Source organism: Pseudophryne corroboree, chromosome 2 (genome assembly GCF_028390025.1).
Source record: "Pseudophryne corroboree isolate aPseCor3 chromosome 2, aPseCor3.hap2, whole genome shotgun sequence".
Classification (NCBI taxonomy): Eukaryota; Metazoa; Chordata; class Amphibia; order Anura; family Myobatrachidae; genus Pseudophryne; species Pseudophryne corroboree.
This window is the reverse complement of record NC_086445.1, coordinates 154,265,629-154,282,702: the sequence shown is the minus strand read 5'-3', so window position 1 is coordinate 154,282,702 and position 17,074 is coordinate 154,265,629. Positions and strand designations below refer to the sequence as shown.

The window sequence follows — 17,074 nt, the reverse complement described above, 5'->3', positions numbered from 1 at the left end:
TGAGTGATCAGCGTACTACTAGGAGCTGGTGACCATAGAGATGAGCCTTTACCAGCAGGATAAAAAGCGGGTAAACATGGTCGCTGAGTAGGAGAGGGCTGTGAGTGAAATGTGTCGAGAAGAGGGCTTTGACAACCAGAGGAAAGAGGGCCCTGCTCTGAGGAGCTTACAATCTAGTAGGAAGGGGTGACAGACAGATGACATGAGGTGCAGCAAGCGGGAGGTAGCCTGATGGCAGGATGTAAGCAAAGCAGAGATGGTCAAGGCTAGAGGCAGGGGGATGGAGGAGCACTTTGGTACACTTTGATACACACAAAGGTACACTTTGATGAATAGGTGGGTTTTCAGTGCCCGTTTGAAGCTTTGCAAGGTCGGGAAGAGTCTAATGGAGCGGGGGAGCGCGTTCGACTGAAGGGGTGCAGCACGGGCAAAATCTTGAACTCAAGCATGGGAAGCAGTGACCAGGGTAAAGGAGAGGCGCCGGTCATTGGCCGACCGTAAGGGGCGAGAGGAGGTATGAAGGGAGAGGAGGTTGGAGATGTAGGGAGCAGTGGAATTAGAGATGACCTTGTATGTGAGAGTGAGTAGTTTGAAGAAGATTCTGTAGGGAAATGGGAGCCAGTGCAGATTTTGTCAAAGGGGAGTGGCAGATGTATAGCGGCGGAAGAGGAATATAAGCCTAGCTGCGCAATTGAGGACAGATTGGAGGGTAGCAAGATGGGAGCAAGTGAGGTAGGTGAGGAGAACGTTGCAGTAGTCGAGCCGTGAGATGACCAGTGAGTGGATGATAAGTTTAGTTGCACTCTGGGAGAGAAATGGCCTGATGCAAGCAATGTTGCATAGCTGGAACTGACAGGATTGCACCAGAGCTTGGATGTGGGGTGCAAAGGAGAGGGAGGAGTCAAGAGTGATGCCCCAGCAGCAGAGTTGGGGAATGGGGGAGATAATGGTGTTGTCAACAGTGATAGAGATATTGGTAGGGGTGTTACTGGTGTGCTGGGGGAAAGATAATTTTACAGACCATAATGACATATCTTACTTTGCTATTTAACTTCAGATTGTACAATTATAGTAATCAACTCTGAGGCAACTATAGCATAATTTGTGAATGTGGTATAGCTATACCACTATCCTTTCATTGTTAAAAAACTTTTCAGTGGTAAAATTGTCCATTAATATGTATCTCCTTTAAAATAAGCATATCTGTTTTTTATTTATCTTTACCAGTGGTCTCGTAGATGGATAAATTGGTATAAATTGTTTGTGGTATAATTATTGCAAGGGTTGTCTACAGTTTAATCAGTTCACTTATGTTAGTGTAAGTACCCAGAGTAATATTTATTATTTATTATTTATTTATTAACAGTTTCTTATATAGCGCAGCATATTCCGTTGCGCTTTACAATTAGAACAACAGTAATAGAACAAACCTGGGTAAAAACAGACAGACAGAGGTAGGAAGGCCCTGCTCGCAAGCTTACAATCTATAGGGAAAAATAAGGAGTAATAGGGAGTAATAGAATAATTCTGCATTATACAAGCCTTAAGTTCCTTTATTCACAATTGATTTCCAAAAATATATAATTGTGTATAAAAAGCAAGATTTTTTTACTGACATCATCATGGTGCAAGGCTAATTATGGCTGGGGATGGTCACCCAAGATCAAATGTAATCGTATTTAGCATTACTAACATTACATTTGTTTTGCTTCATTTTCTTTTAGCTATAGTTTTGGCATTCAATGATCTTAGAATATTTAACTCTTCTTTTGCCAAAAGAAATAAAAAAAAAGTAGATGATAAAATCCCATAAAATACTATCACAAATTATCCCTAATTTCACCTCATCCAACCGTAACTCCATCTCAACTCAACTAGATAGAGGGCTATTCTCTTTAACAATCAAGTGGCCACCAGTGCAAAATGTTAATAAACTTAATTCAAGTACTAGTAATTGACATTTAATAAGTGCAGAATAATAGTATTAGTATTAAATAGTATGCTAATTTCCACTTACTTAAAACTGAGGGCTTAATAGGGAGGCAAATACACTAATAACCATTTAATAACTCTTTAGAAAAGATATAATTAACCAATCGCAAAGGTAAATTGCCGTTTACCAAATATATACAGACCCTTAGCTGCTGTAAATGAACATGAACAATGATATTTATATCACTAACAAATAGCAAAGATTGTATACAGATATACTTTCATTTAGGATACTGTATGTTGATTTGTTTTTATTAACATTGACTCTCAGTCCTTATATTTAATATAAAAACAATCACTATATCACAAATTCTATTAATACATAATAACATTACCTGTTTCACAACTGCAGTATGTAAAAGCACTGTGTGTTGTGATAGTTTGCATGTATGTATGTATGTATGTATGTATGCATGTGAGTATACTGTAGTTGTATGTGAGTGAGGTTTATACAGTATGCATTTAGCCCACACCACATAAGGAAGAGTATGCATGAGATGGATTTGAATTTCGTGTGTTCTGGGTTCAGATGATTGCATGCTGTAACCTTCTGTGTTCTTGCAGAAGTGGGACGGAGTGTTACACAGTTGACACTATGGTCAGTGCATATACAATATATGCACCACTGTTTGTATAAATGCAGAGTCTCCATTATGCTCAAATGCAGACCAGCACATACCAGACATATATATCTGTAACAGCAGTACAGTATCTTGAAGGCTATTGAAAATATACGCTGCTGCTGATGATGATGATGATGATGATGGTCATCAGTATTGACTAAATTCTTCTGATTGACTGATTGCAATATCACTGCTGAAACTTGTACTGTTATTTATATATGAGAAGGACATTTATACCATCTATATTTAAGGTTTTATTTTATTCACAATAGCTATAAATAAAACAATCCAAACATGACACATCCTCCGTAGTCTACTAACAGTTTCAGATAGATCCCACTGGTAAATAGTACTGCAGTATAGAATATGCAAATACAAACAATAATCCCTCTTATGGTTCTGCACTTCCAAGTGAAACAAATATTGGAAAGTCAACAACTTACACAATATCACAAACACAAGTCAACTACCGATCATACATGCATATGTCCAAGCATATAAAACTCAGTAAAGATGATTTGATTGAAATTATCAAAAAGTCAATAGATGTCGTGCAATATCATATATATGCAAAATAACAAAAAGTGTAGTAGTGCAATCCTGCTGAGATGTTAAACATCCCACATGTGTTCACATGGCATACTGGCTCCCTTCCAGATATGAGTACTGCAATCCACAATACCGCACCCATTCGTGATGGAGAGAAAACATTGGGGCAGATGTATTAAGCCTGGAGAAGTGATAAAGCAGTGATAAAGCTGTGATAAGTGGAAGGTGATAACGCACCAGCCAATCAGCTCCAATATGTAAATTGACAGTTAGGAGCTGATTGGCTGGTGGGCTATCACCTTCCACTTATCACTGCTTTATCACTTCTCCAGGCTTAATACATCTGCCCCATAGTGTGACGAGCTTACACGTATGTTTGCTTCAACAATCTGTAAACAGGCCCAAGAGGTTTCTTTTTAGTCCTCCTGGCTTTTGGAATGACATACACATATAATGTAGTGTTTCCCTCTCGAGAAATGAAAACCAGAAAAACATTTGGTAATATTGCAAGTAGTACATTTTATTAATAAAATATGTAGCAAGCATCCATACCATAAGATAGACAATGTCACAAAATCCACACAAATGGATAGCTGAGACACAAGGTTCCCAGTAGACTGCAGAGATGGACAAATGGTTAGAATACAGACTGGATGGACCAAGAGGTTCTCATCTGTTGTTAAAGTCTGTATTTCTATGTTTATTTAATACTGGCCTCCAAAATGACACTCCGTCTACGCACTGCGGCGCAGGGACATGCAGTGAGGTAAATGGTTTAGGTAAATGGCTCAGGAGGCAGTGGCTAGTACCAGAGCCAGATTTACACACAATTTATGAGCCAAAAGGTTCATGTGGGCATTATACACAGGTGCAGCAGTATATACTGCTGGAGATTTGGTGAGTTTTGATTAGAGATGTGCGGAAAAGATAAGTAGGTGAGGCCGTAGAATTTTTACTCCAGAGTTTTGACTATAAAAATTATTAGAATAATACAAAAAAGATATTTGTAATATATTCTTTGTGTTTTTTTATATACTTTTTTATAAAATCAAAACTCTGGCTTATATGTTAGTATGACAGGAAAGGCTCTGCCTCATCTGCCTTACCCCACCACATGTCACTGCTGTGGCATCTTTCTCAAGTGGAATGTGTTACTGATAATAAATTCAAATAACAGGAGTCATATAAATATCCCAATATAAACATGCACACGATCGAGTCACATTATTATGACCACCTCCTACATTTGACGTCGGCAGTGCGTAGCCCGTGAAGTACGTAACGTGTCGTGCACTGGCTTGGTGGGTACATAAGTATATCACTCGTTGCTGTTATGGGTAAAAGGGGCAATTTATCTGAGTTGCAAAAAGGGATGATTATACCTTTCAAGCCAAGGGTGGCAGTATTTCTGTAACAGCTCAGTTTGTGATCTGTTTGCGTGCTGCTGTGGTGAAGGTGTGTCCTGACTGGACAAATGGCACCATTGTGAATAACCAACATGGAAACCACCACGTGCCATTGATGTGAGAGGTGAACGTTGGCTATGAAGGTGCGTGAGGTCCGACCGACATGCCACAGTGGAGCAGCTCACTGTCAAAATGAACCTGGGGGCTACCAGACGTGTGTCTAAAATGACAGTTCAGCCTGTCTAGCTGCTGTCTGTGCTGAGGTTACTGTGGCTATTAGCTGGTGGTCATAATAATGTGACTCGACCGTGTAAAAAACACAAGTAAATATTGTAGCAAACAGCATACTAAGCATAATAATGGACACATTTATACGATCTATATTAACTATATATAATAATAAATAGTATGTTTCTTCATGAAATAAACACATATATCAATCATATAATGAATAAACTTAATATAAGTAGCATATTACCAGCCAATCTAAGTAGACCCTGTAATAGGGAGGAGAATATTTTCCACACTTGAATGCCTTTGCCTGTTTGTGTAGCAACCCTATTGTTCATGGACAATAAAATTATAGAATGGGTAGATATGATGTCACGCCCACAATGCCCTGCGGCATCCCAGTGACTAGTGATGACACCCTGGCAACTAGTGGTTGTCATAGATACCACATTCAGCATACTGGGAAAAATAAAGTTATACAAATCCCATTCACAGTTTACCAGGGAGCCCACAATGTACCTAGACCTTTGGGAGCAGTAGCAGTTGCCATGGTTATCACACTGCTCATATCAAGGAACCTAAAGAAAAAACAAAAACTGTAAAACGTTGGGGAAAAACTAATGGAGTGCAATTTTGCACAAATGTGCAAGTTTAGCACAAAACGCTCATGTTTTGCAAAGTCGACCAATGTAATAGGGTGTGAATGTGAGTAAACTCGCATTTTTCAGACCTTACTCAAAATTCACAAAGGACAACTCGCATTCAGATGTTTACCAATACAAAACATAAATCTAGGGCAATGTAATGCAATGCGGGTTTGTAACTCGCACACAACACATTACCAAAAAGTAGTCTACAAAAATAGACCAGGTTCAGGTAGGCGAGTTAGACAGATACATGCACAGATCAGCGAGATCCGTGCATGCTTCTGCTTGTAGAGGTAAAGAAAGAGTTAAAAAGTAAAAAAAAAAAGTGCAGCTCTTCCCCCCCAAGTATAACCAGCCCCAAGCTCTTTGAGCCAGTCCTGATTGCTAAAATATGGGGAAAAATGTGTAGGGGTTCCCAGTATTTTATCAACCAGCATCAGGCTCTTCGACTGGTCCTGGATCCAAAAAAATGGGGGTAAATGAAGTTGGGGTCCCCCGTATTTTTGAAACTAGCACAGGGTTCCACTAGCCATGGAGGTAATGCCACAGCCAGGGGTCATTTTAATTTAGGTGCCTGCGGCTGCAGCATCACCCCCCCCCCCCAACTAGTCACCCCTGTCCAGGGTTCCCTAGGGGGAGTGGGGACCCCTATAATAAACAGCTGTTTTTCACACCCAATGTTATTTCACCTCTAATTGGATACCCCCCTTAGGGTTTATTCTTAGTTGGAAGCAAAGCCAAAAAAATAAGTAACTTTACACCTTGTCAAAATCATATTGCACTGCTGGAGGGGAGAGGTGAATCCTAGCTCAAGCACAGCCAGGTAAAGGAGGTGCACTCAAGCTGTAGAAATTGAGTATGGGAAAGGGGCTGGAACTAGGTGACATTGCTTTCAGTTCTAGCTGCATGTGAGAGGATGAAGCACTCAGAGTAGGGATGGCCATCATTTATTACCATCTATGGCAAGGCATTGAGTGACCAGCGATGGGTGTACACTATGCAGTGGGTGATCAACGATGGTCCCACCAACCAATGATCATCACTGACTGGCATGTGGGCCAATCAGAACCTGGGGCATTGCTTCATATGAGCATCAGGGGTGGAGCTAAGCTCCGTGAGCCAGCACCAACTAGTGGGGACATCGGGGTGGGATCTGTATCATCGATGGTGAAGAACTATTAGTTCTCCGTCAGGGATGGAAAAAATAATTCCAAAGTTTATGAAGACATTTTGCAAAGCAAATGCAAGGCTAACTGTCCACCAACTGAGGCCCAATAGAAGTTGAGTGATGCGACAGAACTATGGCCCAAAACACAGAAGTTAATAAACCACTAAATGGCTTCAACAGAAAAAAGTCACCTTCACACAGTCCTGACTTCAAATCGATTGAGATGCTACAGTATGGCATGACCTGAAGAAAGGGGTCCAGACTAGACATCCCAAAATATTGCAGAACTGAAACAGTCTTCTAAGGAGGAATGGCCTGAAAATGTGTAATTCTGATCAGCAGCTACAGGAAGTTTTTAGGTTATTGCTGCCAAAGGAGGGTCAACCAGTTAATAATCAAAGGGTTCATATAGTTTTTTGACCCTGCACTGTTTAAATCAGTAGTACATCAGCAGTAGGGAAATTGATGAAACACTCTTAAAAGAAAGAGTTGTAGATTATCTCAAATCCAGCAATTTACAGGATCCCAAACAGCATGGATTCATTGGGAAAGAGGGGGGGGGGGGGTGAGGTCACGTCAAACAAATTTTACTGACTTTTTTGACTGCGTGACTAAAGTAACAGATAAAGGTGGAGCCATAGATATAGCTTATCTAGACTTTAGTAAGGCTTTTGACACTGTCCCACATCGCAGACTGCTAAATAAACTTGAAAGCTTGGGATTGGATAAGAAGATGGTCGAATGGATAAGATGATGGTTGCAGAATAGAAAACAGAGAGTTGTAGTAAATAACATGCATTCACAGGAAGGATATGTTACCAGTGGAGTACCCCAGGGATCTGTATTTGGACCAGTGCTTTTTAATATCTTTATTGGTGACATTGCAAATAGCATTACAGGGGAAGTATGCATTTTTGCAGATGACACAAAGGTATGCAACAGGATAGACACACCAGGGTACGGTAAAATAAATGATTGATGATCTAGGCCAGTGGTAGCCAACCCTGGTCCTCGAGAGCTACCAACAGTTCATGTTTTCCAGCTCACCTACTAAGTACACAGGTGTAGTCATTACTCACTGACACATTTTTAAAACTCCACAGGTGGAGCTAATTAATGCACTTGTGATTCTGTGAGGAGACCTGGAAAACGTTAACTGTTGGTAGCTCTCGAGGATCACGGTTGGCTACCCCTGATCTAGGCAGACTAGAGGAATGGTCAAGAGGGCGGCAACTACAGTTTAATGCCAAAAAATGCCAAATCATGCACTTGGGTCTCAAAAATCCAAAGGCTAAATATAGTATTAATGGCACTATACTGGAAACTACTGAGGAGGAAAGGGATCTAGGAGTCACTATTTCAGGTGACTTAAAGGCAGATAAGCAATGTAACAAAGCAATGAGGAAGGCTAGTCAGATGCTTGGCTGCATAGGGAAGGGAATCAACAGCAGAAAGAAAAAAGTAATAATGCCACTCTATAGGTCATTGGTACGGCCCCATCTGGAATACTGTGTTCAATTCTGGAGGCCATATCTTCAGAAGGATATTAATACATTAGAGACTATACAAAGAAGGTTAACTAAAATGGTGCATGGCCTACATCACAAAACATACCCAGAAAGACTAAAAAATCTCAATATGTATAGTTTGGAGCACAGAAGGGAAAGGGGGGACATGATAGAAACTTTCAAATATATCAAAGTCCAGGAGGGAAGCATTCTTTAAATGAAGAGAAGTATTAGAGGTACAGATGGAGCTGCACTCATCTAGTTTTGCTCCATTGCAAACGTGCACTCCCGGCAGGACTAGGTGATCTAGCGCCTAGCCCCGCTATGGGAGTGCACAGAGACGCTCCCATTGTAGTGAATTTGGGGAGTACGCGGCATGGACCAGACGCTGCGATGGGTGCACCCAGGCACAGATGGTGCCATGATTAGCGTAGCTCCATCTATAGGTTCAGGTGACATTTGAGGAAAAATTTCTTCACAGAAAGGATAGTGGACAAGTGGAATAGCCTCCCATCAGAGGTTGTAGAGGCTAAGACAGTAGAACAATATAAAGTTAAACATGCATGGGATAGACATAAGGATATCCTTATAAAGAAACAAGCATGAAATAAGGTTTGAGGCAAGTCCGCCCAGCACAGTCACCCCAATCACACTCATGGCAGGTCCCCCATTCGCGCCACCATGCCCCCGTTTTTTACGCTGCGCCCCCCCATTGATCCATCTCCGCCTTGGAAATGAATCGTTGCCACCCCCCCCATGAACGCCTCTGCCTGATTGTCAGGCAGAGGCATTCACATTTTCTACAGGGCGATGCGCATGCGTCCAAGTGTCAATCGTAAAAATTCCTTTTGGACCACTCTTTGTGATCCAGCCTGAATTAGCCCCTGTGTTTGTCTCTTTTTTGTTATTTAAATGAAGATCAGAAATTTTAGTGAAGATTTTATGCAGAAATCAAAATAATTCCAAAGGTTTCACATACATTTTCTTGTTGCTAAATGTGAGCGATGTGTTATAACTTATAGTGCCTGACATCATTGGTGTATCTATAATGGTTGCAGGGCGTGTAGTGCACATGAGGCCATGGGTCCAGGAGGCCCACACCACATACCCTGCACCCATAATAATACTTACCTCCATCAGCTGGCCATTTTCTCGGTGATTAACTCATGCGCAATAGAAAAGTCGCTTGGAACGTGGCACAAAGCCAAAGTCTACTGTGCTGCCAGAAAGGAAGAAGCCTGAATAGACCCTGCACATGGGAAACCACCTCTCTTATGCCGCCTCTGATTTGAATGTTTATTTGTACACTGATAATTGTTTCACATTTTAAAAGGTTATTTGCTTTTTAGATATATTATTTATATATTAATTTTTTTAAGTGAGGCTGTCTTAGATCTTTCCTATTCTTAAAATGTATATATTCCATGCAAGGTGACATGTCAGACAATGTTAGATATACACTAGGCTAGGGTTCAGTATGGTTTGCCGGCGCTCGGGCTCCCGGCGACCAGCATACTGGCACCCGGAGCCTGACCGCCGGCATACCGACAGTGGGGCGAGCGCAAAGGAGCCCCTTGCGGGCTCGCTGCGCTCACCATGCTATGGGCTACACGCGCCACGCTATTTTAGTCTCCCTCCAGGGGGGTCTTGGACCCCCACGAGGGAGAATAAGTGTTGGTATGCCGGCTGTCGGGATTCCAGCACCGGTATACTGTGCGCCGGGATCCCGTCAGTCGGCATACTGAAGACCACCCCTAGGCTATACTGTATGTAACAGTGCTGAATGGTGAGGAGCTCTGAAGCACATCTCCATTACAGGAGACTGGCATCCTTATATTATTGTTTTAATTAATTACTTTGCATTATTTCTAATGTTCAAGTAGGAAAGTCTGGGCTTCCTCATTGAGGTATGCATAATATTCACACATACTGAAACTGAGGGTTTCTGGGTACTTAATTGAAAACAAATATAGTGGTTTTGGCATATCTCCCAACATTAGAGTGTTGGGTGCATAGCCACATAAAGGAGGCAGCGTGTCCATATCCTGGGGATTTTCCTAGCACTAGGCTGCCCCAAATCCCTCTCATGTCCCCCTCCTATCACCCGATCAATGCCACATGAACAAGTGACAGGTCCATGCGGCATCCATTCAGCACTGCTTTGTATGCAGAGCAGCATGAATTGGTTGTAGCTTCCAACTCATGGACAGATTGGGACACTGTATTCCCAATTGTGACAATGGGACAGAGCCATGAAATAAAGACTGTCCCACTGATATCGGATGGGAGGTACGTTTCTGGGTAAGACACTGTGCTCCGCAGTGTATGGTTGTACAACTGCCACCGTAAATTTACTTACCTTATACAGTATATAGAAAAAGAACATACAATACTGTATATTTAGAATAACATCCAGCATACAGAATGACAGAACTGGAAAATTATCATACTGTATGTCAGTCATTGGGAGTATATATTTCTATACAGGGAATACATTAGAAAAATGTTTATGCAACAAAGAACAACATGCCATGCAGCCCAATTAACACAAAACTCACATAACTCCAATGCTAGAAAACCATTCATGAAGGAATTAGTAGCCCATCCTTAACTTTATACCCATAGATTGTGTTGACTACTAAGCCCTGGGCCATCCATCTACCTATGTGTCTTCCCAAGGTAAATTAAGTTAATAATTTCCATTAAAAGTCTCTTTACTTGTAAGCCTGTACTTGTGTAAGATGTGTTATAATATAATATAATATACTTATACTTTATATAATATCATATACTTTTTTTTTTAAAGGAACTAAAGCAAGACATTTCTAGCTTCCGTTTTGAAGTTTTGGGCTTGTTAAAAGGAAACAAGTTTAATCTTCACAACACAAAAATGAGCAACAGTGTATCCGATTTCTCAGATACAGATGAGAACAGTAAACCAAAAGAGAAGAAAAGTAGAACACAGAAGAAGAACAACTTCAGTTTCTTTGACATAACCACAATTATTCATCCAAAAACAGCAGAGATAGCAGCTGATAAGCTTAAAACTGTGAGCAACGGGTCTGCCTTGTTGGCTACAGATACTTCTAAGGAGAAACCGAAGAAAATACAATTTTCCAAAGACATAAAAACCTTTGGACTTTTCCACAGACGTTCAAAAACCAGTAACTCAGATGAGTTAAAAAGGAGTTCTGGCAAAATATACTCTGTTTCTGAGGAAGTTGGGGCAGAGCCAATATCTGATCCAAGCAAAAAGACTTTTGAAACTGTGAAAGACCTAAAACTGAACTGCGAGTTAGATGTTAATACACTGGATGAACAATGCGCAGTAAGCCCAGGTGCGCTGGATACCTCAGAATGTCTACCACTGCAGCCTTTTCTCAGTTGCCACAGTCTTCTAGAAAGTCCAACGGACACAATGAATCAGACTTTGAATAAAGACGTTCCGTCAGACACTAACGACACACAGGCAGAAACTCCCACAGACGAAAACTCTCTAACAAGACTGTGATTATAAATCTCGGTGTACAGGAAATATATATTTTAAGAGTGTATTTTTGAATGTTTAAATAATCCTTTACAAACATGGGCAACTTTAACCTTTTTAGGCACGAGAATCATTAATATAAATTTAACCATATATCGGAAAAGGAATACACTGTATGAATGGTATGCTTTGTGACGAGGATTTACATTGCTGTGTTCTGTATATTAATAGACATTGTCCTGGCATTCATGTATTTCTTTTGCAATAACCTACAGTATTTAAATGCAAAACATGATTGACTGATCAGTCTATAAATACATTTACATTTCTATGTTAGACTATGCAAAATAATCATATTGGACTCATATGACAAAGCATTCAGGCCACAGGTGTTGGTAATATTTACTGTATCATTACTTTATTGCTTGTTAGGTGGTATTTAGAGACGCCTACTGTAATGTTATTATACATAGTGACACTCCACGTTGAATAGGACATGTAGCTCAGGGAATATAAGAAAATACTTTCTTCTTTGTACAGGGTGTTTTATTGTGTATTGCACAAAACTTTAAGGACGTAAAGGGTATAAATCACAGCTGAAACTAAACCTCTCTTGGTTATGGGCATCACTTGCATGCCAGATCTAAGGGAGTGGGTGTCTTGTATTACAGTATAAGATTCTTTTTTTGGGGGTGTTAGCATTATGGGGTGTTGTGGTAGACCTTCTTTACTCTATACTGCTTATAAGGTTGTAGATACCACTGGGAATAAGATAAGTGCGCTGATGTGGGCTGATGCTAACAGGTTACTTTTTTTCCTAATAATAACAACAGAAAAAAATGATCTCCCTTACTTACTGTAACCCTACTTAACCATAGGATCTTTTCATGCATAGGGTAAGATTTATCAACCTAAAGGGAACAAATTGTGACCAGTCACATTCCACCTAATATTTTATAGACTGTACTAGGCAAATGATTAGTTGCTATGGGCAACACCTCTACTTGTCCACTTTACAAGGATTGATAAATCTGCCTTATAATGTTTGGTTGTATTCTATTGAACGCACTATAAAACTTCTGTGTCATGGATGAAAAATTTATATGTGTGAAAGGAATGTTAATATGAAATATTATTATTTTATTACCAGTTTCTTATCTAGCGCAGCAAATTCCTTTGCACTTTACAATTGGAAACAGTGAAAACAAAACAAAATTGCAAACGACAGTTAAAAAACAAGGCTGGGTAATAACAGACAGTCATAGAGGTAGGAAGGCCCTGCTTGCAAGCATACAATCTATAGGGAAGTAGATACTGTAAGTATTTCTATCATTCATTAAACACTAAGCAACATATCAAAATATTACAGATCTTTGCTTTCCTTAAAACGTGGTTTGAAGTTAAAAAAATATAATTTGATAAATTAACCATTTAGGATTTAACAATACTTGCTTTGTTTATCAACAATTGATGAACATTGTAAAATATCTTTTGCTTCTAACTCACTGTAACATCCATGCACCAAAAGCTAATATGACAATAAGTGTATGTCCTTTCAATCTGCACACCATCAGTTGTCATTGATTTTTAGCAGCAGGAAAACTATATAATGTCTGCAATACAGTGAGGCTGAATTGCCAACATTCAGGCTATTGTACAGTATAGTTGAACTTTTGTCTGTTTTATTTGCACAAAATCCACACTTTCCTACCATGAGTGCATCAGAAATGTATGCATGCAGTACGCTAAAATGCAGCTTTTGATACATCCTACACTCTATAACTGAAGATGTGAAATGAGAGAGCATACGCTGAGTATAGTAACAGTATGTTAACAAAGCTGTGTTTGAAGTACTAGTAACTGGACACACGGTTACTCCTCTCAGGGGGAGAATTACTTATGGCTGCTGGATAGCCAGTTAAACAATACACAAATATGAGGAGGACTACACTAACAAGTGGCTTCCGATTGGCTGACTGCTGGCTGTCTTCTATAGCTAATAGGACATAAATTATTAGTATGGCCACTGAATAATATAAAGTTGTGGAAATCTTTTTGCATTACTTAATTTATATTTTTGCTGCATTTGGACTGTTTTTGCATCTGATTAAATTTAATTTGCATTTCTATTTTGTATTTTAATTTATATTTAATTACATCTTATATGGCGAATGTGACTTCCATATTTATTTTACACTATTTCTGTTGTGCATACAGTATGATACTGCATTACCATACTGTACACTAGGGGGGTCATTCCGAGTTGTTCGCTCGCTAGCAGATTTTAGCAGCATTGCACACGCTAGGCCGCCGCCCTCTGGGAGTGTATCTTAGCTTAGCAGAATTACGAACGAAAAATTAGCAGAATTGCGAATAGAAAATTCTTAGCAGTTTCTGAGTAGCTCGAGACTTAGTCCTATACTGCGATCAGCTCAGCCCGTTTTGTTTCTGGTTTGACGTCACAAACACGCCCTGCATTCGGCCAGCCACTCCCCTGTTTCTCCAGACACTCCCGCGTTTTATCCTGGCACGCCTGCGTTTTTCCGCACACTCCCAGAAAATGGTCAGTTTCCGCCCAGAAACACCCACTTCCTGTCAATCACACTCCGATCACTTCAACGATGGAAATTCTTCAGTCGGACGTGAGTAAATCTACTAAGTTTTGAGCTAAAATACTTAGCGAATGCGCATTTTCGCCTTAATTGCTCCGTTGCGAAAATCGGCAACGATCGAACAACTCGGAATGACCCCCTATATGCGGCAATAAGTAATGATACTTAACAGATTGATGTATCAGTCCATTGTTTATAAACGATCCCTATTGGTACAGTATCTGCATTGTTGAAAATCTGCATTTGCTGCATCACCATGGAAATTATATTTGTGATGTACAATACCGTGCAAAAGTTTTATGCAGGTGTGGAAAAAATGCTGCAAAGTAAGAATTCTTTCAAAAATTGAAGTGTTAATAGTTTTTTTTAATCAATTATCAAGATGCAAAGGGAATGAATATAAGAGAAATCAACCACCCTTTTCCTTCATAACAGCATTAATTCTTCAGCTACACTTGCACACAGTTTTTGAAGGAATTTGGCAAGGAGGTTGTTCCAAACAAAATGGAGAACAAGCCAAAGAGCTTCTGTGGATGTAGGCTTGCTCAAATCCTTCTGTCTGTTCATGTAATCCCAGACAGACTTGGTGATGTTGACATCAGGGCTCTGTGGGGGCCATATCATCACTTACAGTACTCCTTGTTTTTCTTTACACTGAAGATAGTTCTGACATTGGCTCTATGTTTACGGTCAATGTCCTGCTGCAGAATAAATTTGGAGGCAATCAGATCACTCCCTGATGGTATTGTATGATGGATCATTACCTGCCTGTATTTCTCAGCATTGAGGACACCAGTAATCCTGACCAAGGGCCTAATTCAGAGATAGATGCAACCTCTCCATTTACATGCAGTGGCACTGGCCATAGTACGTGTGTGTGACCCTTCACCATGCGATCACATCCCAGAAGGATATGATTGTATGGTGATTGATAGGTGATGGGTGTCCAGGGGCGGCAACGTGGCATGGGGGGGGGGGGGAGGGGGACAGGCTTCACAGGCAGGGGTCGACCTCTATACAACATGTTTGCAATTAAATGCTGGGTGCCCTTGCCCTGTACTGGGTAGCCGCCCAGCATTTGTATATGGTTGCAGATTTGGCTATGAGAGTAAAATCTAGTGATGAGCACCGGAAATTTTTCGGGTTTTGTGTTTTGGTTTTGGGTTCGGTTCCGCGGCCGTGTTTTGGGTTCGAACGCGTTTTGGCAAAACCTCACCGAATTTTTTTTGTCGGATTCGGGTGTTTTTTTTTTAAAAACCCTAAAAAACAGCTTAAATCATAGAATTTGGGGGTCATTTTGATCCCAAAGTATTATTAACCTCAATAACCATAATTTCCACTCATTTTCAGTCTATTCTGAACAACTCACACCTCACAATATTATTTTTAGTCCTAAAATTTGCACCGAGGTCGCTGGATGACTAAGCTCAGCGACCCAAGTGGCCGACACAAACACCTGGCCCATCTAGGAGTGGCACTGCAGTGTCACGCAGGATGGCCCTTCAAAAAACTACTCCCCAAACAGCACATGACGCAAAGAAGAAAAAAAAGAGGCGCAATGAGGTAGCTGTGTGAGTAAGCTAAGCGACCCTAGTGGCCGACACAAACACCTGGCCCATCTAGGAGTGGCACTGCAGTGTCACGCAGGATGGCCCTTCCAAAAAACACCCCCCAAACAGCACATGACGCAAAGAAAAAAAGAGGCGCAATGAGGTAGCTGTGTGACTAAGCTAAGCGACCCTAGTGGCCGACACAAACACCTGGCCCATCTAGGAGTGGCACTGCAGTGTCACGCAGGATGGCCCTTCAAAAAACTACTCCCCAAACAGCACATGACGCAAAGAAGAAAAAAAAGATGCGCAATGAGGTAGCTGTGTGACTAAGATAAGCGACCCAAGTGGCCGACACAAACACCTGGCCCATCTAGGAGTGGCACTGCAGTGTCACGCAGGATGGCCCTTCCAAAAACTACTCCCCAAACAGCACATGACGCAAAGAAAAATGAAAGAAAAAAGAGGTGCAAGATGGAATTGTCCTTGGGCCCTCCCATCCACCCTTATGTTGTATAAACAGGACATGCACACTTTAACCAACCCATCATTTCAGTGACAGGGTCTGCCACACGACTGTGACTGAAATGACGGGTTGGTTTGGACCCCCACCAAAAAAGAAGCAATTAATCTCTCCTTGCACAAACTGGCTCTACAGAGGCAAGATGTCCACCTCATCATCATCCTCCGATATATCACCGTGTACATCCCCCCCCTCACAGATTATCAATTCGTCCCCACTGGAATCCACCATCTCAGCTCCCTGTGTACTTTGTGGAGGCAATTGCTGCTGGTGAATGTCTCCACGGAGGAATTGATTATAATTCATTTTAATGAACATCATCTTCTCCACATTTTCTGGATGTAACCTCGTACGCCGATTGCTGACAAGGTGAGCGGCGGCACTAAACACTCTTTCGGAGTACACACTTGTGGGAAGGCAACTTAGGTAGAATAAAGCCAGTTTGTGCAAGGGCCTCCAAATTGCCTCTTTTTCTTGCCAGTATAAGTACGGACTGTCTGACGTGCCTACTTGGATGCGGTCACTCATATAATCCTCCACCATTCTTTCAATGGGGAGAGAATCATATGCAGTGACAGTAGACGACATGTCCGTAATCGTTGTCAGGTCCTTCAGTCCGGACCAGATGTCAGCATCAGCAGTCGCTCCAGACTGCCCTGCATCACCGCCAGCGGGTGGGCTCGGAATTCTGAGCCTTTTCCTCGCACCCCCAGTTGCGGGAGAATGTGAAGGAGGAGATGTTGACAGGTCGCGTTCCGCTTGACTTGACAATTTTGTC

At 41.1% G+C, this 17,074-nt stretch overlaps 1 protein-coding gene across 2 annotated transcripts in view; it reads left to right on the top strand.

Annotated features, from left to right (window-relative positions):
- TRPC4 (transient receptor potential cation channel subfamily C member 4) overlaps positions 1–15,727 on the top strand; it is a 576,236-nt gene extending 560,509 nt beyond the window's left edge. The window contains exon 11 of one of the 2 annotated variants that reach the window (XM_063951858.1): positions 10,931–15,727. In XM_063951858.1, coding sequence (XP_063807928.1) covers positions 10,931–11,635 — 705 coding nt within the window. In that variant the 3' untranslated portion in view covers positions 11,636–15,727. The remainder of the gene's footprint in view (positions 1–10,930) is intronic. The other variant, XM_063951857.1, reaches the window with a different exon arrangement.
- The last annotated feature ends 1,347 nt before the right edge of the window (positions 15,728–17,074 follow it).